The 23640-nt window shown below is 39.0% G+C and overlaps 1 protein-coding gene across 4 annotated transcripts in view; it reads right to left on the reverse strand.

The window, feature by feature from the left end:
• The window catches only part of Pde4d (phosphodiesterase 4D), an 821324-nt gene that overhangs the window by 316672 nt on the left and 481012 nt on the right, over positions 1 to 23640 (reverse strand). Inside the window, exon 1 of one of the 4 annotated variants that reach the window (XM_057790022.1) lies at positions 2720 to 2820. The exons of the other annotated variants lie outside the window; for them this stretch is intronic. Within the exon in view, the coding sequence (XP_057646005.1) occupies positions 2720 to 2808 (89 nt within the window). The 5' untranslated portion in view covers positions 2809 to 2820. Of the gene's footprint in view, positions 1 to 2719; positions 2821 to 23640 lie in introns of those variants that run through there. 4 annotated transcript variants of the gene reach the window in all.

Genomic DNA, 23640 nt, shown 5'->3' on the forward strand with positions numbered 1-23640 from the left:
GAATTCGAGGCCAGCCTGGTCTACAAAGTGAGTACCAGGACAGTCAGGACTAATATACTGAGAAACCCTATCTTGAATAAAACAACAAAAAAATCTAGATATAATTATTTTGTTATTTCCCCAAATAAATGTTGCTCACAAAAGACTTGGCACTACTGAAAATCTAATTTCTAGTCTATTTTGAACATTTTGTAATGAAGAGTTTCTTTCTCAAAGGACACCATACTCACCATGTGCTTTTCCAGCCCTTGGACAAATCAGACCCAGGAGCTGAGTTTTGTGTCTCACAGATGTACCTCTCCTTGAACCCACAGGCCACCGTGGAGTGGAAATTTAGCCACAGAAATACATTAAGCTTAATTCTCTATGTGCCACCTGCATCACGTGTCACTATCCGTTTGACAGTCAAAGAAAAAAGCGGCACCATACTAGGCACATTTGAGAATTATTACAGAATTTATAAATTTATAAATATTGTTCCCCAGAAAAACAGTCTTACATCGTAGAAATCAAATGAAGAAATACTGGCTAATGGCCAGGTCATTCAGTTGCTTAAATAGTGGACTCATATCCAACACCTCTTAAAGTTCAAGAGCAGCTTATTTCTGCCACGTTTTAAAAGATATTGTATATTAAAAAGAAAATGAGAAAGTTTGTAAAGTGTTTGAAATTAAAGTAAGTTTTGAATGTTTTCAGTGAGCGGTTTATTGCTTTGACTCCCAAGAATGCTAGATGGTAGTCAGAAGCTAACTGTGGCATGTAAGTATATATACACATATGTGCTTGTGTGTGTGTCTGTGTGCATAAGAGTAGGTTACAGACATGTAATGTCCTAAGGAAGTCTCTGACTCCGAAGGGTTCTACATTCCAGTTGGGAAGACAATGTAAGACCCACAACAATGAACACAGCGCGTACAAAAGTTCAATTCACCCTAATGGAAGGAATTGCTTCAAATCAAGAGGAAATGAAGAAGTGATGAAGTTGCTCAGGTTTCCCAGAGGGACTGGCCCTTGAAGGCTATACGAGATACTATCATCAACCTTTCAACTTATCACAAATAGAGCATGCAAGAATTAAAGTGTGGGACACCCATAATGGAGACTCCTTCTTCATTTATATGGATTTGGAAAGAACCAGAGCTTGGCCAAGGAAATGCCTGTCTTTGATAGAGAAAAGGGACACCTTTCATAAGTTATTTGTAAGTCGAGCACAACTTCAACACTGCACTTTTGAAGGGATCTCAGATTCTTCAGCTCCTTGAGTCACAGCTTCTTCTCATTCTATCTACTAGGCAGGAAGACTACAGAGCTTGTTTTCAGACCTGAAAGGTGAGAGAAACCTAGAAATCTTGGACACATGCGCAACAATATTTAAGACTCTGTTAATAAGTTCTGAGCCTGTGATGACACATAGCCAGGTGTAGGATGCCAATGATAAACAAGCAAACCACACGCATTCCTTGACGCGAAGTTTTCGAAGGCACTTGATTTCTAACATGCAACCAAATGTCTTCATCAATTAACATCATTAAGGCAATGCTTGTTTTTTTTTTTAAATGGAAGTTAGTGAAAGCACTATCTACATATTTTGCTAAGAGTCCCTTTATCCCTTGTCAGTGTTTGCCTACAGACAAAGATATTAGGTTTTTGTAGTTTGATTTTTCCAATTTTTATAGTTCATCAAAAAATTTTTAGAACAAAATTTTCCTTTCTGATGAGTCAGAAATATTCTATTCTTAAATAATGTCAAGATTATCCCATTGTACATGTTCTGACTTTTTACATAAGAATTAATACTAGGGAAAATATACTTTATTTGACGGTGAAATTTTTTTTTCCTTTCTGGTTTGAAGCAAATAAGTCATTAACATTTTAATCCAAACTTAAAATGTGTTCTCTGTAATTTTAGAGAATGATTTAACTCAAAAATAGTGGATATTTCTATATAAGCCTACTTATATCTAAATTTGTTGTAGCTGACCTAAATAACAAAGACCCATTCTTAAGATTATGCAAACAATTTCACTCTTGTTTGCTGTTGCTGCAGTTGCTTCCAGCGGAACAGCCAGGTAAGTGGTTAAAATTAACTAAGCTTTAACTGGACAACACTGTTGACAATTTGTAGCAGGCATGTGATTGAGAGTTTTCCTATGATTTCCAGGGGGAAGCATTAGAAATACAAAATTATATCAAGCATTAACTTGGAATTTCTGTCATCTCATTCTGTGGGGCAAGTTTTAAAGTCTCCATGTGGATTATAGACTTAATTTCAGCTTTACAATGTGGGCTTTAACCTGTCACTTAAACTTCTGTGGTTTTGTAGCTGTTGTTTGCTTCTTTCATTAGCTCAGACATCGTTCTTGGTAGTTAGAGAATTATCTTACAGTTAAGCAAGGAGACTTTTTCAACAATAGCAATTCATTAGGCAAATGAACACATTTGCTCTTTTCTAGATCTGAGTACTGCGACTGGGAGGCTTGGCCAAGTTAACCTCTCGACTCTCAGAATGAGCTCTAAGAGTGAGGCAATTTCCTTCAGCTTCGGGGGCTGTTCCCACACGCCACACACCACTGACCATTTCGATTGTTTACAATAAGTCAGCTCCGATTTCAAACGCTGACAATTAAACATACCTCGCGAATTAAGAGGACCCACAGAGTTTACTTGCAAGGGACCCATGGCAAACAACTCCCCTGCTACCAAAAGGAAATTGCCATACCTGTAGGACTTCGAGAACCGCAATCTTGTTCTAGTTCTTGGAGATGGTCCTGCCACTGTGACTCCCAGTGGATCCCAAACAAAAGCCATTTGTAAAGAGGGTGCCAAGATCCACAGGAACAGTTGAACGTCAGAGCGAGGACAGGACCCTGGGGCGGGAGGGCCCTCCAAGCTGCAAGAGGCACTTGTGGCTGAATGAGGGCATTTCTTCAGTGTGGTGGTATGTGCTGACAGAGAGGTGGCGGGCTGGCTGAGGCAGGGCTGGAAAGGGTGGCCAGCACTTCCTGCTGTGTGACACTTGCCCTTTGCGACAGAGCTTGCTTCACCCAGACTTTCTCTCACTATTAGTGTCAGAGACACTCCCTTGAAAATTGGCTTTTAAATATAGCCCATATTAAATAGAACGGCCACACGCAGCTCCTGAAAACTTTATCACACCCCACACATGTAGACACACCAACCAGTAGGTATGATTGAAATGAGTCGACTTTATATTAACCGAGAATGTTAAAAAGTAGTGACCAGAGGGTGTCATTAGAGAAGAAAGTAAATACGTATCTGTGACTGAGAAACTTGACAAGGAGTATTAAATTTCCAAGTTAGCTACCAAAATCATTTTCCTTATTCCAACTTCTCTTAGATACAAGGATGAATTGTCACTATTAGCAAGCCTTCCCTAAGGATTTAGTAATTGCGGGGAAACCATCATCTCCCTGCCAGTCAGTCAGTGTGAGAAGAAAACAGGCAGATCACTTTCAGCGCCTCTGGCAACTTTTCCCTCAAAGAGATGCCGCTGTGTCACCTTGCGGAGTGAGCTGTGAGTGACTTTGACAACAGCGATCAATGTCTTGTCTGTCTTCTGTTCTCTAGAAACAGTTCTTCACTCTTGAACAAATCCCTTAAAGCAACTCTCAGTCAAGACACATAAATGATAGAAGCGGAAGAGGGGTCGGTGGCACAGTCTACCAGTCCATCATACAGCGTGGAGACTTTTATTTCAAGAGGTCTTCAAGGAGTCAAGGGACCCTGGTGTCGTCATCACCTCTCACAAGCCAGTGGTATTTAATGTTGAGCACACAGCATAATTCCATCAGTCCCTGTCTAAGCATTGCCCTGCCTGTGACCTCGATTGTAAACCAAGGCAGAGCTCCATTTGTCTGGGATAAGATTAGAGAAGCTCGAAGAACTCTGGAAAGTGGTTAACCCCCTCTGACCGGGACAAAATTGACCAATTGCCCTAAGGGATCATCTCAGTGCCTGCCAATATGAAAGATCCCTAACACCCATTCTTATTGACCAGAATGATTTCTGACAAAATGGCGAAGACATTAAACAAGGCAATTATTATAACAGCATCCCGCACAGTAGGGAGATTCTGTAAGAGCTGCATGCTCTGGAGATATGCAGTACAAAACGGACAATTGCATGCCTTTATTACCTGACCTGCATACTCAGAGAGTGAGAGGTCGCTGCCTGGCATATCAACAACCTTGATGCTAAGAGCTCCAGTCTGAACAAACTCTGCTGGAACCAACCTGCAATATTTTACTGATTAACAAATGGCCTTTGTACTTCTAGGGAAGAATTCTGATTTCATACTGGGAAGGCATGTCCTGGGATTATTAAAAGGAGCCAAGGCCTAGGCCATCTGTCTTTTTGTTGTGTGAAATTTCACAGATGCCACTTCGTTCCCATCGATCTATTCATCTCTATGCAGGGGTAGCTTTTAGGCAGTGCAGCTCCATTCCTAACACAGCACTACGTAGACAGACAACTTCGTATTTAGCAGAATGGCTCTATATGATACTAAAGCAAGGCAGCATAGGAAAACCAGTTGACTTTTCAGGTAGGGAGGGGTCCTGGAGGGCTCACGAGAAGAGAAGATGGGGTATAAAGGGAGAAGAAGAACACGCAGAAATAGGAGAATAGACCTGATACTTTTATCTCTGATGGAAGATTGAAATCTTCCTTACATGAGGTTCTACATTTTGCAGGGCAAACAGCATCATTAGTGTCTGGTACTTACGGAAAGCTTTTGAGGCTCCCCAATATTACCTGTTTTCATAGTCTTACTTTTATAATTTAAAAAATACATTAGTTTTATTTGCAGACATGAGTATTGTGTGTTTACGGCCTACACGTGTCAGAGGAAAACAGGTAGGAGGAAGTTGGTTCTCTATCTTTCACCATATGGTTTGTGGGTACTGAACTCACGTCACCAGGCTTGGTGACAAGAGCTTGAACTCACAGAGCCATGAGGTCAAATTTCCTTCCCCAGTTTTATTTACAATAAGATAAACCCTATCTTTCCATCCAGACCAAGTCTCCCAGACAGATTTTCACTAGTAATTTATTTCCTTTGTTTTCACACACACTTCACACATACACACACACACACACACACACTATGCAACCTTGGCCTGGAACTTGCTATGTAGGCCATGCTATTCTTGAATTCATAGAAGGCCTGTTTCCTAAGTACTGGGTTAAAGGGATGCACCAGCATACCCACAATATTAGGGACTGGCCATTACTCTACAGACATGAGAATTTAGGCAAATGGAATGTCAAGCCACAACAAACAATGTTTTCTAGAGCACACCTTTGCTGTATTTATGTTCCAGCCAGCAACTTACAACTTTCATGTCCTATGTTTAGAGGTAGAAAGAGAGCAGAAAACTTTAAATACTTGAATCAATCTCACAAAGCCAAAATTTTTCCTCTCTAGTTCTTATTACATAAGTTCTTATTTCCTCTCTAGTTCTTGTTACATAAAGTACTCATATATGAAATTCTAAAAAAAATAATAATTAAAGATTAAACTTATTCCAATATAGGGAAGATTGCAGGAATCCCAATCTGCCCCAAATCTCCTCCAAGTACCCAACTCCTGCAGCCACTTAGACCTTATATTCTGCAGAGTTCTAAATAAGGCATCCTATCTCTTCTTTTTGGTCTCTTGAATAATTCTCCTAGTTTTGTTCCAAGATTCCAAATGCTGCAAATGACAGATCTGGGTGTTGGGGTCTGACCCACAAACTCGGGATTTCCTTTATAGGAGCCAGCCACCCGAAGTTAAACAGAGACTCATGGATACAGATGTGGGGAAATTGAAACATAAGCACATGTGGATTCATTTACTTACATACTGAGTCATGAGCAAACAGGATCAGAGAGAGTTAGTGCATGTGAAGTAGACCAGAGAATAGAGTTACATTAGCTAGCAGGGCTGCGCTGTGTTGAAATGTGTTGCCTCAGGAAACCAGAGCAGTCAGATAAAGGGGTTTCAGGATAATGCTTCGTTTTGAAATAGTTGTTGGTTAAAGACTCTAAGCTAGAAGTTACAGAAGTGAACATTCACTGTATAGCTAGCAGTTACCTCTGGTAAGAGTAGTATTATAATATTTGAATTTTCAAGACCCAAACACTGATAATAGCAATAGATATGTTGGTGTGGAAGATGAAAACATTCTCACGGTGTAGGGGGTATCACAGCCCTAGTCAAAGAACGATGGGCAAATACTAGAGGGGACATTAGCTTCTCTGAGGTGAGCCTCTTAATCAGCTCCCCAACACAAAGTGGTGAGCTCTGAAATTACATACACACAGGAAAAGACTCAGAGCTCAGCAGGTTACACTATGTACCTATGCATTTTTATATACGTATCAATAGCAACGGAAAAAGTGAGGCCATCAATTTGAGAAGGAATGATGGGTGAGGGGACCATGTGAGGGGTTACAGGAAGGTGTCATGGGAAGAGCTGCAGGGGAGAAAATGAGGGGAGAAGTGATTTAATTATATTTTAATTAAAAAATAAAATCATAAAACTTGCATTTTAGAATGATCAATTATAAAGGCATGTAACAAAAGGAAATGCGACAACTATCTGGTTGATTTATCGAAAGTAATATCCCTTTAAGACCAGTTACTGTGGTTTATAAGAAGCTTTATTATATTAATTGCTTGTGATAATAAATGACAGATTTTTTTCTGTGGGTGGAAGTTTTTTGCAATTCAAAGAAAATCTTAGCATTATTTTGCAGCAGACACTTCATTTTCATTTATAGAAATAAACTACTTTCATTCCAAGCCTTATGTGAGTTTAGTTTATTTACAGGTCAATAATTCCAAGTTCTAAAATGGAGATCAATTAATTTACGTACTGGAATGCAGTTGAAAGCCTTAGGAGAGCATGGTCTATGTTTTAATCAGTTGTAAATATATCCACTCTCTTATATGTCCCAGGATGCAAGTAAATAAATTACCATTGAAACGTGGAGATCAATAGGTCCTGACAAACACAATAAGCAAAGGCATGCTTAAATATAAGAATAAAGGATCAATTCCACTGTGGATTGTGGATCAAATGCTTTACTTAAGGTCTCCATCTATAATGAAATATATATAGAAATGATTTATGAATTTAAAAGACAATTAGATTAAGCCTTTGATGGAACTCCTAGATACTTACATAGGGTAGTGAGAAGGGCTGGAGTTATAGCTTAGCAGTTAAAGAACACGTGAGTGTGTGTGTGTGTGTGTGTGTGTGTAACTTTAATTACCTTCCCTTTCCTGAAAAATAAATATAATAAGTAAAATAATGAATCAGAAAGACCAGCATCACTATTACAAGCAAACTATTATTACCAAAATGCCTTAAAGAATTTTATTTTAAAATGAAACACCATCAGGCAAATGCTCAGGAAAGGGGAAGTCCAAGAAAGTAGATATTAGAGCTATAATGTGTCACATGACCTTGCTGATTTTCAATGCCTAACACATCCACTCTGGTTACAGGGCCTTTGCAGAGGTTTTCAATGGAACAAAATGGTAATTTACATAAAAGTATCTTACACACACACATACACACACACACACACTCCAGGTACCACCATTAACATTGTAACATGTAACTTTTTAAGAGAGGAGAATAAGGGACTTTTATCGTGTTAAAAGTATTTTCTGTTAAAAAAAAAAGTCCTTTAAAATGGTTACTTTTTCAGCATCTAATTAAATGATCATGTGTTTTTTTTCTTTTAGTTGTTTATATGACTTATATGGTGGATTGCATTGAAGGATTTTCATGTGTTGAACCATCCCTTCATCTCTCGGATGAAGTCTACTTTGTCATGGTGGATGATTTTTCTGACGTGTTCTTGTATTCAGTTGGCAGTATTTTTGCATCAATGTTCATGAGGGAGATTGGTCTGTAATTCTATTTATTTGTTGTATATTTGTGTGATTTGGGTATCAGGGTTAACTATAGCTCCATTAAAAGAGTTTGGCAATGTTCCTTATGAATACAAGGAATGTATTTAAACATAATAAAGGAAATATACAGCAAACCAACAGCCAACATCAAACTAAAGGAAGAGAAGCTCAAGACAATGTTGTCAGCTCTCTCCATATCTATTCAATATAGTATATGAGGTTCTAGCTAGAGCAATAAGACAAAAAATATCAATGGAATACAAATTGGAAAAGAAGTCAAGCTTTCATTATTTGCTGATAATATGATAGTATGCATAAGTGACCCCAAAAATACCACCAGGGAACTCCTATAACTGATAAACACCTTCAGTAATGTAGCGGGATATAAGAGTAATTCAAAAAAATCAGTAGCCCTCCTATATACAGATGATATATAGGACTGAAAAAGAAATCAGAGAAACATCACCCTTTACAATAGCCACAAATAACATAAAATATCTTGGGGGTAACTCTAATCAAATAAGTGAAAGACTTGTATGACAAGAACGTTAAATCTTTGAAGAAAGAAATTAAAGAGGACACCAGAAAGTGGAAAGATTTCCCATGGTCTTGGGTAGGCAGAATTAACATAGCAAAAATGGCAATCTTACCAAAAGCAATCTACATATTCAATGCAATGCCCATCAAAATCCCAGCAAAACTTTTCACAACCCTCAAAAGAACAATACTCAACTTCTTATTGAAAAACATAAAACCAAAGATGATCAAAACGAACCTTACAATAAAGAAACTTCTGGAGGCATCACAATACCTGGCTTCAAACTCTACTGCAGAGCTACAGTACTGAAAACAGCCTGGTATTGGCATAAAAACAGATAGAAGGACCAATGGAATTGAATCAAAGACCTGGATATCAACCCACACACCTAAGAATATCTGATTTTTGACAAAGAAGCCAAAACTATAAAATAGAAAAAAGACAGCATCTTTAACAAGTGGTTCTGGAATAACTAGATATCGACACGTAGAAGACTGCAAATAGATCCATATCTAACACCATGCACAAAACTCAAGTCCAAATGAATCAAAGACCACAACATAAAACCAATCACACTGAACTTCACAGAAGAGAAAGTGGGAAGTAGCCTTGAATGCATAGGCACAAGAGGCTACTTCCTAAATATAACTCCAGTAGCTCAGACACTAAGAGCAACAATTAATAAATGTGACCTTCTGAATATGAGAAGTTTCTGTAAAGCAAAGGCCATGATCAACAAGACAAAATAGCTGCCTACAAAATGGGAAAAGATCTTCACTAACCCTACATAGGACAGAGTACTGATGTCCAAAATGTACAAAAAGCTCAAGAAACAGAACATCAAAAGAAAAATTATAATCCAATTTTAAAATGGTGTAGAGACTTAAATAGAGAACTCTCAACAGAGGAATCTCAAATGGTTGAAGGACACTTAAGGAAATACTCAACATCCTTAGCCATCAGAGAAATGCAAATCAAAACACCTCTGAGATACCGTCTTATACCTGTCAGAATGGCCAAGGTCAAGAACACTGATGACAACTTATGCTGGAGAGGATGTGGAGTCAGGGAACACTTCTCCATCACTTGTGGGAGTGCAAACCTTCATAGCTGCTTTGGAAATCAGTATGGCAATTTCTCAGAAAATTAGGAATTAATCTACCTCAAGACCCAGAAATACCACTTTTAGACATATACCCAAAGGATGCTCAATCATACCACAAGGACATAAGCTCAACCATGTTCATAGCAGCATTATTCATAATAGCCAGAACCTAGAGACAACCTAGATGCCCTTCAACTGAAGAATGGATAAGAAAAATGTGGTACATCTACACAATGGTGTATTAGTGGTTAAAAAAAAAAAGTAATGACATCTTGACACTTGCAGGCAAATGGACAGAACTAGAAAAAAATTATACCGACTGAGATGACCCAGACTCAGAAAGATAAATACAGTATGTACTCATTCACGAGTGGCTTTTAGAGATAAAGCAAAGAATAACCAACCTACACTCCACAACCCCACAGAACCTAGACAACAAAGAAGACTATAAGAGAGACATACATGAATCTACCTAGGAAGGAGAAAAAGACAAAATCTCCTGAGTAAATTGGGAGCGTTGGGGGGCAAGGCAGAGGGAAAGGTGAAAGGGGAGAGGGGAGGGAGTCTGGGGAGTGGAGAAATGCATAGCTCAATTAAAAACAATAAAGTATAAAAATAGTTATTTCATGAGCAAAATACTATTAGATCTCTCCCTCTTTCTTCAAGGCACCAAGGATTAGCTGTGATTGGTAATTTCGTTTCTCTATTTGTTAACTTTTTTACCTTACATAAGAATAGAGTGTGTCTGATTAAGTTTTATAAGGTTAATATTTTATTTGCAATACTAAAATCCTCTGTATCTTATTTACAAAGACTGAATAAAAACAATAAAAGAACACAACAACAACAACAAAACAAAAAAATGATGGAATGCTTCCCAGTTGTTCAAATCCTATGCTTCAAATGCAGACTATTCTCATTTTCTCTTTTATTTGAAAACTCTTTAGATCCGAAAACAGGTTGTTTAGTTGGTAAAGCATTTACAAGACTGAGTACAACTGTGCTTCTGAGTTGTTGACCACACACAAAATAAGGCCAGAAATGGCTCCTTCCTACTTTTTATAGTTATGTTAATAAACAAGAAAACACAATTCTGGAATTACCAGGCTGCAAAGCAAATTGCTCCCTCGGGAGTAAGACAAGAAGAGCTCAAATACCAACAATCTCTAAATAACAACAATCCCATGTGCTCAGTGTTGATGACGTGACTTTTTTCCATGACAGTGTTTCTAAAGCCGATAGTCATAAACTTTCCTATTCTTGATCCCTCATTGATGACCTGTCTTCACCCGGATGCATCGGGCAGTGACTGAGTGATATACAGACGTCACCAGAATGTCAGAATGACTTTTCTCTGGTTCCTTATCCTACCATCATGGTTTCAAGAACTGATTTCTGCTTATTTTGTAATAAGAACATGAGATGTGTTCTATAATCCCTGGTAATCAATTGCTGGGCTTTCCCTTACTTTTATTCTATTTTATCTCTGCGGGAATGGAGGTTTATGAAGTTTGAGTAATTTGTTCCTATGAGCATGAATCTAACAGGCAGCAGATATGCAGTTAAAACTAAGATCCCTTTCATTGTAAAAACCTACCTTCGTGGTGTCTATAGAGTAAGAAAAGGAATGACTGGGACAAGGCTCTCCCTGAAGGAACAGTATATCATGGAGGAAGCTTAAGATTTTTCATAGGGAAGGACCAGATATCGCATGTAACAGCTACCTAATTATACATAGTTGGACAAGTCAGCCGGCCATTATTATCAATAAATACTTCATAGGGTTGGGAAACTGAGTCTCTGAGAGCTTAACTAAGTTGCTGCTATCCCAATGTTAACACATGGGAGATGCATGAGTACAGGTTGTTCTCTTTATCTCTAGATCATGTTTTTTTTTTTTTCTCTCTCACTGTCAAGTGTTCTTTAAATCCCTAAATCCTGGGGAAAGACTGGGAGCTTGGGTGGTGGTACTGAAACTGAAGGCAAAAGTGGAGTGGCCCCAAATGTGAAGAGCCACAGAGGCTGAGAGTTGGGAGGCCTTTGGGAGGAAAGGCTGAAGAAGCCAGCAAGCATCAGCCTTGTGTGTACGGCTCAGTGCCCTGCATTTTCAATGGGAGTGAAATAGAAACATCTTTTCTAGCCTGTGTAGCCAAGAGTTGCAATTCACCAAAGGCCAAAAGAAGGCATCTAACCTCTGATATAGAGTGAAATAGAATCACATATTTTTGTCAAGAGTGAAATAGAGCCGGGCGGTGGTGGCACACGCCTTTAATCCCAGCACTTGGGAGGCAGAGGCAGGCGGATCTCTGTGAGTTCGAGGCCAGCCTGGTCTACAAAGGGAGTTCCAGGACAGGCTCCAAAGCTACAGAGAAACCCTGTCTCGAAACCCAAAAAAAAAAAAAAAAAAAAAAAAAAAAAAAAAAAAAAAAAAAAAAAAAAGAGTGAAATAGAATCCTTTATTTTTGTATTCATTTCATCACAGGGCCAACAAAACTTAGAGGGTGTTTTCTAGCTTCCTCTCCAAACCACCCAAGAGATTTACAACAGACCTGATTGTGTCAAGGGTAACTTCTGAGTTTTGTTGCCCATGCTACTGCCGGTTTCACTTTGTTCAGAGAAGTTAAACGCCTTTGCTCCAGCTGATGAGTGGCTAGCAGCAAGGCCTTGATGAAAATCCCAGCTCTCTGCAAACTGTTAAAGAAGCCATTTCTATTAATGTCATAGAGACTCCCTCTGCTGAATTACTGCTGTGTATTTCAGAAAGCAGGTTTTCAGATCACCAACATTAAAATCAAGCTCCTGGGTAGGACAAATGCTTGCCCCTGACAGACATATAAATCCCATTTAATTGGGAAAAACATGGGCGATACATATTCACAAGTTCTTATTTCAGTCAGCTTGAAGTTAGTTCAATGCTAAGTGGCTGAAGACCCAGAGACCTGGTGCTCCTCGAAGACACATGAATCCGGATTCTCTAAAACATGAGATGGTAAACTCTGTACCATACAGTACCACGCCACTACCATCACCACCACCATCACCACTGCCACCTCCATAGTCACGGGCACAGCCACCACAGCTATGACCACCACCACGTGAAACAAAGCAATAAAAAGTGTCAAAAGTGCTCACAACTGAACGTCTACATCTTGCTTTTATGAGTAAAGCAATAAATGAGCGTGCTGTAGGTGTGGATGTAGGTATGGCTAGGAGGACCAGAGCAGGTTAGAATAAGCTAGGAGGTAGAGGTCTGAAGCGGGAGCTGATGGAGAATAGCAAACTTGTGGAGACCAAATATTTATATTATGGTTCAAAAGAGAGATTTATTTTACAAAATAACCTTATGAGAATATTTTTTTAAAAAAAAAACAAAACAGTTAAAGAATTTTCCTGGGTGTATCAGTGAATTTAACTCTTAAACTAAACCTTTGGGAGATCATTTCCAACAGGTAATTATTATAGTAGACCTGAATAATAAGAAGCTTAGTGTTATAACAATACATACGGTGGTTTGCATGAGAACGCCTACCATAGGCTGATATTTGAATATTTAGTCCCCAGCTGGTAGAACTGATTGGGATGGATTGGGGGGTGTGGCCTTGTTGTAGGAAGGTGTGTCACAGGGGATGAGCTTTGAAGACCAGCCATTCCAAGTTAGTGCGTACGTTCTCTCTCTCTCTCTCTCTCTCTCTCTCTCTCTCTCTCTCTCTCTCTCTCTCTCTCATGCACGCGAACTCTGCGCCTGGTGGTTGCTGTCTCAAGGCGTGAGCTCTTAACCACAGCTTCAATGTCATGCCTGCCTGCCTGTGGCCATGCTCCCTGCCAAGGGCTCTAATCCTATGGAAAGTCCCAATAAATTCTTTTTTTAACTTGCTTGATCACAGTGACTTAAAAGTAACTAAGAGAATATCAAATTAATAATACTTGTGAATTGTATTTTATGTTGAACATAATTTAGAATTTTTCATCCTTTCTTATGGAGTCCATTTTAAAAGATGTACTTTAAACTGGCAAAAATAATGTGTTCTGGCCACCCCCATGTATTGCAAAGCCCGTGTGTACACACACACACATGCAAAATATGAGTTCCTAAATTTTACTTAGAAAAGTAAATCAATTATAACTAAATGTTAAAAATACACTCAAAGATTATAAATTTTAAGCATCAATATGCAGCTAAGTGATAAAAAGCTGCTACTCTGTAATTTTATTCCAGGTTTTTCTTGGGTAAAATCCTTTCTGAACTGTTTGATGCTGGGAAATTCTTTGTAAATACTGAGTCAGTCAAGTACTGGGTAGTGGATGAGTGGGAATTTTGCAGTTACTGACATTGTACAAAATATCCCCTAAAATTCATCCAAGGGACATTTCAATAAATGAGAATCATTGTGTTTTCTGTTCGTGTAATTTTCCCTAACTTTTGTTATATTTTATGTGAATATGGTATAAATGTTAGGCTAACTATGAACACGATCTATCATTTATTTTAAGAAATGAAAAAAGTCCACATTTAACCGCTAATGATTTTAGCAATCCTATGTTGTACTTCTATTGTTCAAGTCTGTTTGGTGTCTTCTATTAGTCTGCCATTAGAAATGCAGGTCGCCTTCTGAAAACATCATAAGACTCAGGGAGAGACCCAGGCCAGTCTTCCCCACTGTGAAGAGATCGCAGATGTGATCCCTGGATATGCTTAGCCTGTTGGAAGTTGTCTAATTGCTAAGGGAGCCAGTGAGTGATCAGGGACTTCAGCGATGCTGGAAGAAGTTGGCAAGCTCTCAGCTACTCTGAGGGCTGTGGAGTATTCAACAGCAGGACACTCAAGGATGTAGGCTTGCACCCTTCAGCAAGGTTATTCATCACAGCCAGTGGATTGGAAGCATTATTTTGAAACATTATTACGAATGCTTTATCAAGAAATGTGTTGTCCAAAGACAACAAAAGCAGACTATTGAAAATTATTTAGCCTGGCGGTGGTGGTGCAAGCCTTTAATCCCAGCACTCGGGAGGCAGAGGCAGGCGGATCTCTGTGAGTTCGAGGCTAGCCTGGTCTACAAGAGCTAGTTCCAGGACAGGAACCAAAAAGCTACAGAGAAACCCTGTCTCAAAAAAAAAAAAAAAATCAAAAAAAAAAGAAAGAAAATAATTTACTATTTAAAACTCACTCATTAAAATATGCATGAAAATATGGACTTTCATGGGCAATAGAATCATAGGAATTTTTATACATTCCCTGACAACTACTACAACTTACTGTCATGAACAGATAAAATGGGATGTCAATAAAAACTTGAGTAAGAAAGCTGTTTTTGCCCTCACTATGAGTTTTAAATAGATTCCAACCAAAGGTCATGAACAAAGACCTTTGAGTCCATTTTTAAATTAGGCATTTCTCAAGGACATTTCACATGTGGTTGGGATGTTAGAGGTTCTGAGGGAAGCCCTCACTCCCATCATTTAGCATCTCTAGCGGTGTGATGGGAAATTAAATTAGAAGCAGCATGGTGAGGTGTGCAGAAGACGAACTGTAAGGAACGGAGAAAGCAGCCTCCCAGATGTGAACTGGCAGCCACCACATGGACGGAGCAAAGGAGTGAAAAAACTGAGTACTCTGGGCATCTAAAGGGATTTGTCAAGTCTGAAAAGAAATTTTCTGCAGAAAGGTGGGGGGGGGGAGGGGGGAGAAAGAGAGAGAAAGAGAGAGAGAGAGAGAGACAGAGAGAGAGAGAGAGAGAGACAGAGAGACAGAGGGCTGGAGAAATGGCTTAAAGGTTAAGAGCACTAGCTATTCTTCCAGAGGTCATGAGTTCAATTCCCAGCAACCACAAGGTGCCTCCCAGGTACCTATAATGAGATCTGGTGCCCTCTTCTGGCATACAGGCATGCAGAACGCTATATACATAATAAATAAGAGACAGAGAGTGTGTGTGTGTGCACGCATGTGTCTGTGTGATAGAGAGAGGAGAGAGAGAGAGACAGAGAGAGTGGGATGCTAACACAGTGCCCCCTAGTGAAGACAGTGGTTCACAACTGCCCCTCCAGGTCTGCAGCTGAGCCATGCAGGGCATTTGCTTCCCCTCATTCACTCAAATCAAGGCCCAGGCCTTCGGGGGGTGCAGATGTGGACAGTCCAGGACCAGTGATACTAGTAAATATTTACTGAAAGGCCAGGGAAACGGCTCAGAGGTTAACACACTTGCCTTTAATCTGAAGTCTTGATTTCCATTCCCCAAGGACCTACGTGGTAAAAGGAGACAACAAATTCCTCCAAGCTGTCTTCTGATCTGCACATGGGCACTGACACATGCAAACACGCACACACACACACAATTAATTTTTATTAAATATTTGCAAAAAAATATCCATATAACTGTATTTCTTAATCATAATGTCTTTAAAAGAACTTTTAAATTAGCATCTATGTTTATCCCTACTATGTATGACATTTGCTCTTTCTGCTAAGAAATGTGTTTTGTTCATTCTACAAAGCAAAGTGGTGAATATTGAAAATTGCAGACAACAGGAAAGTTAAAATGTTGCCTTTTCAAATTAAAAAAAAAATAGACCCATCAGGATATGAAGAAATCAGTCTCTAACTGATGAGGAGATTCGCCCTCTGTTGTCTAGCTCGCATAGCATTGAAGGATGCTGTGCAGGCTGCTCGGGGAAAGTGCATAGCATGGGGTTTGTTGAGTGCTGGTAACCCTTGCACACTGTAATACCACCCTGCCAGGCAAGATAAGCCTGCTAGCGTAATAATGGAATTCTGGCTGTGCTACCTGGCTAAAGAATGAGCTTTCGTCCTCACCCAGTCCCCCTGAAGGCCTCTTGCCAGCAGCACTCTGAACCCTAACTGGTTGAGTGCATGAGCTGGAGTGCCTCCCCCGCTGGAAGTCCCCTTAATTCCCAAACCACCCTTGAATCGAATCACCATATTTCAAACGCTGAAACAGCATGCTGCCTCTGCAAATGCGGTTTTCAAACAAGTTTCATGTAAAGGAAAACCATTCAGAATAACAGCAGATTTCTCAGTGGAAGCTTTCAGAGCCAGAAGAGCTTGGAGCAATGGACTCTATTTTCTAAAAGAGTATGACCATGATCCTCGACTACTGCACCCAGAAAAAAATGTGGAAAGGATTGTAATTACCATTAGTTTTGTTTAGTAGATACAAGACTGATCAGATTATCTACTCATTTGGGTATGTATCATAAAAGGAGCTATGATAAATCAACTGATCATTCTGGGAAAGCAGATCTATTTTCTTGTTCAAAAACTCAATGCAGTGTATCAATAAGTATAATAGAAAATCATAGGTCATTTTAGTAAACGTAGGAAAAGTAATTTCACAAAGTTCAATAATAATTTTTGCATATATGTATGTGCATGGTATGTGTGTATATGTATTCTTATATGTGGGTGGAGACACATCTATATTTTTCCCGACTGCACCCTACATTACATATCTAGAAAGACAAGGTGTCTCATTTGAACACAGAGCTTACCCACTGGGCCAGTCTAGATAGGCAGCTTGTCTCTGCCTCACAAATGCTGGGATTACAGGAAGGACTTCAGACTGCCCACCTGCCATTTACATGGGTGCTGGAGACCTAAACTTTGGTCTGCATACCTGTGAGGATTTTATCTACAGAGATACCACCCGAGCTCTATGATTAAGCTTAGTTTATCAGGAAAGGAGAAAAAAAAAAAAACAACTTTCGCAAAGTGTGAACAGAAAGAAACTTCAACACAATAAAGTAATATCAACCAGAAGGAGAGGGGGAGGGAAGTGAGATGCCTCCAAAGGCTTCAGACTAATGAAAGAAATTACAGAAGCAGAATTTTAAAACAAACACTACTTCGATCCTATTTACAGCAGTGGTCCTCAACCTTCCTAAGGCTGAGCCTCTTTAATATAGTTCCTCATGTTGTGGTGACCCCCAGCCACAAAATTATGTCATTGCTCTTTCATAACTGTAATTTAGCTACTGTTATGAATCATAATGTAAAATATCTGCTATTCAGGATATCTGATTCCCGAAAGAATCACAACCCACAGGTCGAGAGACTACATTATGAGGTCAGGATGATTTCCCATCCCCGCACCACTTCTCCATCAAAGATGTTAGGACACACCATACTGCTTGCATCTTTTTCAATATAGGTTTTTAGATGACCATATTATTGCTATTTTTTTATTCAGTTAAGCCTTTTGTTCTTATCGTAGGTGCTAACTGACATCATTTGTTTGCCTGAATGAGGGCACTTCTTCCCATGGCGTCTCTGTAAACCTATTACAGGTGTGAAAAGCTTAGGCCCATTCCCTTAGAACTCATAGCTAAAGTGTTGAACTCAGAGGAGGCTAGACAAAGTAACCACTGCTGTTATCTGGTGAGAGGCAGGAATGAGAAAGAATTAGCCACGCCCAAGGCATCTGGTGGTTAAAAAGGCTTCTTTGCATCTCCAGTTAGTTTCTTATCTAGGGTAATGAAGGCATATTACAGTCTTAAAGAGTATGTACAGAAAGAACACACTCTAAACTCATTTTTCTAGTGGGCTCTGAACTTCTTGTGGCCTTGATTCCCCTGGACTGCCCTGTACAAGGAATCTCAATAAACTTATTTAATGGATTCTTCGGGGTTCTTAGAAGACAGCCTCAAGAAATTTCATTATTGTGTTCCAAATTCTGCCTTCCTTCATGGGATGCATATTTAATTCTGTCTTGTTCAAAAAAAGACTTAAGGCTCCTCCATTTCCGTTAGCAATTAGTTTAGATAAACCGGGTTACCCATCTGCTTCAGCTACGAAGTGGACAGCAGCACATGCTTATTTATAATTTTTATAGCTCTAGATGTACTTCAGCATGGTCGGGAGCATTTCAGAGAGAAGAACATGCAGTTATCACTTGAGGGTATAAATATATATTCATAATACCCAACATGTCTTTGAAAATAAGCCCAAATGACAGTCATTTTATCTTATGTCAATTTACTCAAAGTTTTAAAAGGAAGTGAAAAAAATGCATAGAGTTTAAGACCTTAGAGATACGTGAACAAAGATCTCTGGAAGGAGGCTGGACTTCTCACCCAACCTTCTGAAAGGTGGAGGAGCTGACCAAAATGTAAATGACGGTGTAGAGTCTGGAATGTAACAAACGCAGAGCCAAATCAGCTTTGGCTATTCTCAGTCCTCTTAATATCCACTTATTACCAATCGCTGTGCCTGACCTACCACCTTTCTGACAATTAGCTAAATAAATCCTTTGGGATGTCCGAATGCACACCTAGCTGCCACAGACCTAAGACTAAGAACGCCATCCATCTTTAGCTCTGTAATTTTATGTAGATGGTTACACAATGGAATCAGCTGACGTATTGGTTACACTTGTAGTGCTGAGATAAAACACCATGACCAAGGCAGCATAGAGAAGAAGGGGTGTATTTGGAGCTTACAGTTCTAGAGAGATAGGGCCTGTCATGATGGGGACAGCCATGACAGCATGAGCTGGAAGCTAACAGTTTAGGGCTCACATCTGGAGCCACAGACAAGAAACACTAAGAGCTAACTGGGGGTGGAACATGACTTTTGAAACCTCAAAGTCCAGTGGTAGTCTTCCTCTGGGAAGACCACACCTCCCAAACTTTCCCAACAGTGCCGAACAACTGGGGGCCAAGTGTCCAAATGCCAGAGACTTCCTGGAACATCTTTTTCAAGTCTCCACATCTAGTCAGTCTCTGCTCTAGCTTTTCACTGGTTCATCGAACTGTTTTCTCAATCTTTAAAACATTCTAAAGCTTCAAAGTAGTCGAGCTCTAAAAACGACTTTTGAAGAGTTCTATATATTTAGACAGTAATTCATGTTGCTTAGAAAGCAAAAACAAAACAGTTGAACTGAAGCTCGCCACAACTTTTGCTTCGTGTCACACAGTGTTACAGCATTTACCAAGGTGATTCACGAGACTTCTCATCATCTTTTTCCAGGGCTAAGGACTTTTGGAATAGAAGTCCAACTTAGCCTAGTCCTTGACTGTCCTGCTGGCCTGTCTTCAGGAACCTGCATCCATACATAGGGAAAGACAAGGATAGGGCATGTATTAAAGGAGAGAGGCGGGAGAGAATGATGGAGAGGGGGTGTGAGGGACAGAATGAAGATAAAGGCAGGAAGAGAAAGATAGGGGAGAGGGAAGGGGGAGAGAGTGGGAGAGGAACAGAGAGGAGAGATGGGGAGCATAAGTAAACACTATCTATCTGGGCCACTTTCCAGGACGTGCCGCAGAGCATAGGGACAATAGACACTAGGTATTAGTCCTGTAGGTCTTTCTAGTTGGTCCTTGCTTTCCTGGTCTCTCTGGTCTCTGGCCCCTGTCATGGCTTAGTGTATGCTAACTTCCCACAACATAGAACCTAGGATAATTCTCTCCTTTCTGGGATTAGCAAGTTGCTTCTCAAGGTGTATCTGACTGTATTATGCATCAGAGATACAAGTGTCCATGTAAATAGTCTCTGATTCATAATTCAATCATATACCCCACTGCTTTTTTTCCAGCACTGACCTAAGAATCATGTCCAAAAACAGAGGTTGGAATGCTAAAAAAAAGGCTCCTGTTTGAATAACACATATTAGTCCTATGCAAAGGATGAATATTCATGAAAGAATGTTCAGAAAATACAGAAAAGTGAGCAAAAGAAAAGAAAATCAGCCATACCCAGAGCTAATTTGGAAATCTGGCTCATTTTCATTTTTACATAAACACATGAATCTATACATCTAATTTTAACATTTAATTGAAAATTTTAATGTCTGTTATTGATTTCAGACTCTATTTTAGTTTATATTTTACAAAAGGCACTTTCTCATATTATCTGACTTTATTTGAAAAAATAATTCATGGTTGAAGAAATCCCATTGCCTTTATATAATGCCAATATTTATCTAAACATTAGCTCATGTAGGATATTTCTAATATATCTATTCTATCTGTGAGAGCCAAAGTTACATTTGAAGTTTTAATTACTGTATCTTAGAGATCCATGAAACAAACATGTCTGATCCAAAAGCCTCTTACTCAAGGACCCAGCTAAAATGCTGAAATGCTGGAGGCTGTTGTTTATGGGAGATAACAAATCATGTGTTTTCACTCCCCTAAACAAGTTTTTTTTTTTTTTTTTGACCCTTATACACTGATGTGCTTGACCACATGTGGGCAGAAGGTTCAGGGACAGGAAATATGTTAAGATGAACACTTGCCCCTGATTGGATGTAGGCTAGAGGTATGTCAACATGTATGCTTGCCCCTGATTGGACCTGATGGAAAATACTTCAGCCACTAGAAACTGTGATTCAGGGACATTTCCAGGGAGCCCGGGTCCATCCTTCTGACCAGTATTTAATTAAAGCTAGCTTCAAATTTGACTTTAAATTGTGGTAGTGATCTTATTCTCAAGTGGTGGAATTAACACTCAATAGTACAACTAATTCTGGATAAATATCTTTAAATGCATATCTTCTTAACATGTCAGAAGACCTCTGTAATCCTAATCCCTTTAAACAGAGTTAATAAAACATAGGATTATTTTTGAAGCCGGAGGCAACTAAGTATTTTTGTTCATTTTCCTAAGGAAAAAAACATACCTTTAGTTAGTTCAAAAAATGTGATTCAAAAATCACATTTGTATGCATAATTTGGACTTTAAATTATTTGTAAAATGATCATTTTAAATAACTTGCAATGTGCTGCATTGGAGCAATTTCATTCCCTGAAACTTAGTACCTAAAACAACAGCTCAGTGATGACTCTCTTATGATATAGGAGAAAAAATTCCACCATATAAGTTGTTAATTTGGACCATATTTTATTCAAGGCTCAGAGCAATAAAAATGAAGGAGAGAAAGAAAGCCAGGAGGTTATTATTAGACTAACACAGAAGTGGTCAGCCACTGCCAGTTCTTGTGGTCACTGAGGTCATAAGAACTGCAGACCAGCATTTCAGACAAATTATGCCCATTGAGGTCACAAGGTTCTACTTGGGGCCATTTTTCATAATTATAACGTTCTGTTTACAAAAAGCCCTTGACTTAAAAGTATCCTTTTGTGCCCTCTAGTGTTTGAATTCACCAAGACTTCTGAGAAGGTCAACTCAGAGAGTTCAGAGGGACCATTGTGTTGTTTGTCTTTCATTGTGTTGTGTTTTTTTCCCTCTATATCTTAAAACCCTTCATTTCAAAGAGAACACGAATTGGAGCATTACTATGGTACAATTCTTGCCATCTCTACAACCTTTATTTTGATGAATTAAGTGTTATTGGCACACAAAGTACACACCTATAAAGGGTTGTCTGTGGACAACTGCATTTTCTCTTCATAGTAGAGTTGAAAGCTAAATTCTGAATTGATGATGTTAAAGTCTTTACTCTCTAGATTTGCACCAACTGACCATGACTTGGGCCAGGCAATTTAATATTAGGTTAGAGACTGTAACATTTTAGAATGTTTTTAAATACCATTCCTTTCTGTCAACTGTCAGGACACTACTTAAAACAGATAGCTCTAAGTCAGTAAGGTGGCATTTGCTCCAATGACCAACATTTAACATCCTTAATGAAACCAGACTTGTCCTACCTTGTGTAATATGTTCTCATTGAGATAACATACACTTGATCCTGATGGCGTGGATATGATTCCATCAGAGGGAACAACATAAGACCGAATAAGATATGACCTCACCCACTAAGACCAGAATCTGAAGAGCATTGAGATCCTTGTGTTGACTCAGTGTATGCACGGATTCCTATTGTTAGTACCGTATCCAAGATAGCCAGTCAAGTTCGAAGGGTTCCAGGCCTATTGTGGCTTACAGTTCGGAAAGTTTTTAACCATCCCAGTTAGCCCTGTTGCTTTGGGTGAGACAGCACACACCACAGAGGGGTGCTAGGCAAACAAAACCACTCACTTCACAGCAGGAAGTGGAAAAGAGAAAAGGCCTGAGGTTCCAGCATCGCCTTTAAGGGTGTATCCTAATGACCCAAAGAACTTTGGCAGGGATTTAGCTTTTAAAGGTCCAAGCACTACTCTCTAGATCAATCAAGTTTTTAATACAATGGCCCTTTGGGGATGCTACAAACGCAAACTGTAGCACCCCATCTATTATTGATTAGCCAGATTGCAACTGATCAACATTTCTATTTTAATGCATTTCAAAAGAAAGCATTGTTTTACCTTTAGATATACACAAGGCATTTTTGCTCTCTCTATATCATCTATAACAAACAGAGTATTAAATTTGTGTTTGAGTCAATTCTCACATGATTTGTTATTTTACTAATAAGGGTATAGTACACCATGAAAAATTGATAGCCCTATGCGGGAACTTGACTGGCTACTCCACTTCTGTGGTTCAAATCTCAGGACTCCCTTATGCCCCTGGAGCATTTTACATTCTCTTTCTCTCTTTTTTTTTGTGCCTAGTACCTTTATTGAAATTTTCTCCCCTTATTTGAAATAATCACTACATAGCTCATTCAAGCTTTTTGTAATGTTTCTCAAGAAGGGAATCTATTTTCTCTTTCTAATTTAAATTTGATTTCCATTGCACTGGTCAGCATTCTTTTTTTTTTTTTTTTTCATAGATACACAGAAGCAACAGCCTGGCCAGACAATTTACTCCATTCCTTAAACACAAGCCCAAACACAGACACACCATAGACTTACACATAAAACCTCTGAACCAAGCAGCATAAATCAACAACATGACTTCTAATCTGCAGTAACAACAATGAATTTTTGTTGTGAAGTATTAACAGAATTAAAATAAAATTCATCACAAATTAACACCATACCTCCATTCCACGAGGGGAAAAAAAGTATCCAAACTTACCTGCAAAAGAAAAAGGAAAGCAGTCAATCTCAAATGAATGGGCATTTTAATATTTTCAATAGATTGCCAAAATTTTTATAACAATGCAGTTAATTCTTAAATATCACTGTATATATTGTTCTCTGTAAACCACATTTCTTTTTGGCTTTGGTTGAGGCCGAAATATCTGGCAATGATATTCTCTAGTAGCCAGG

This window comes from Chionomys nivalis, chromosome 15 (assembly GCF_950005125.1).
Source record: "Chionomys nivalis chromosome 15, mChiNiv1.1, whole genome shotgun sequence".
Classification (NCBI taxonomy): Eukaryota; Metazoa; Chordata; class Mammalia; order Rodentia; family Cricetidae; genus Chionomys; species Chionomys nivalis.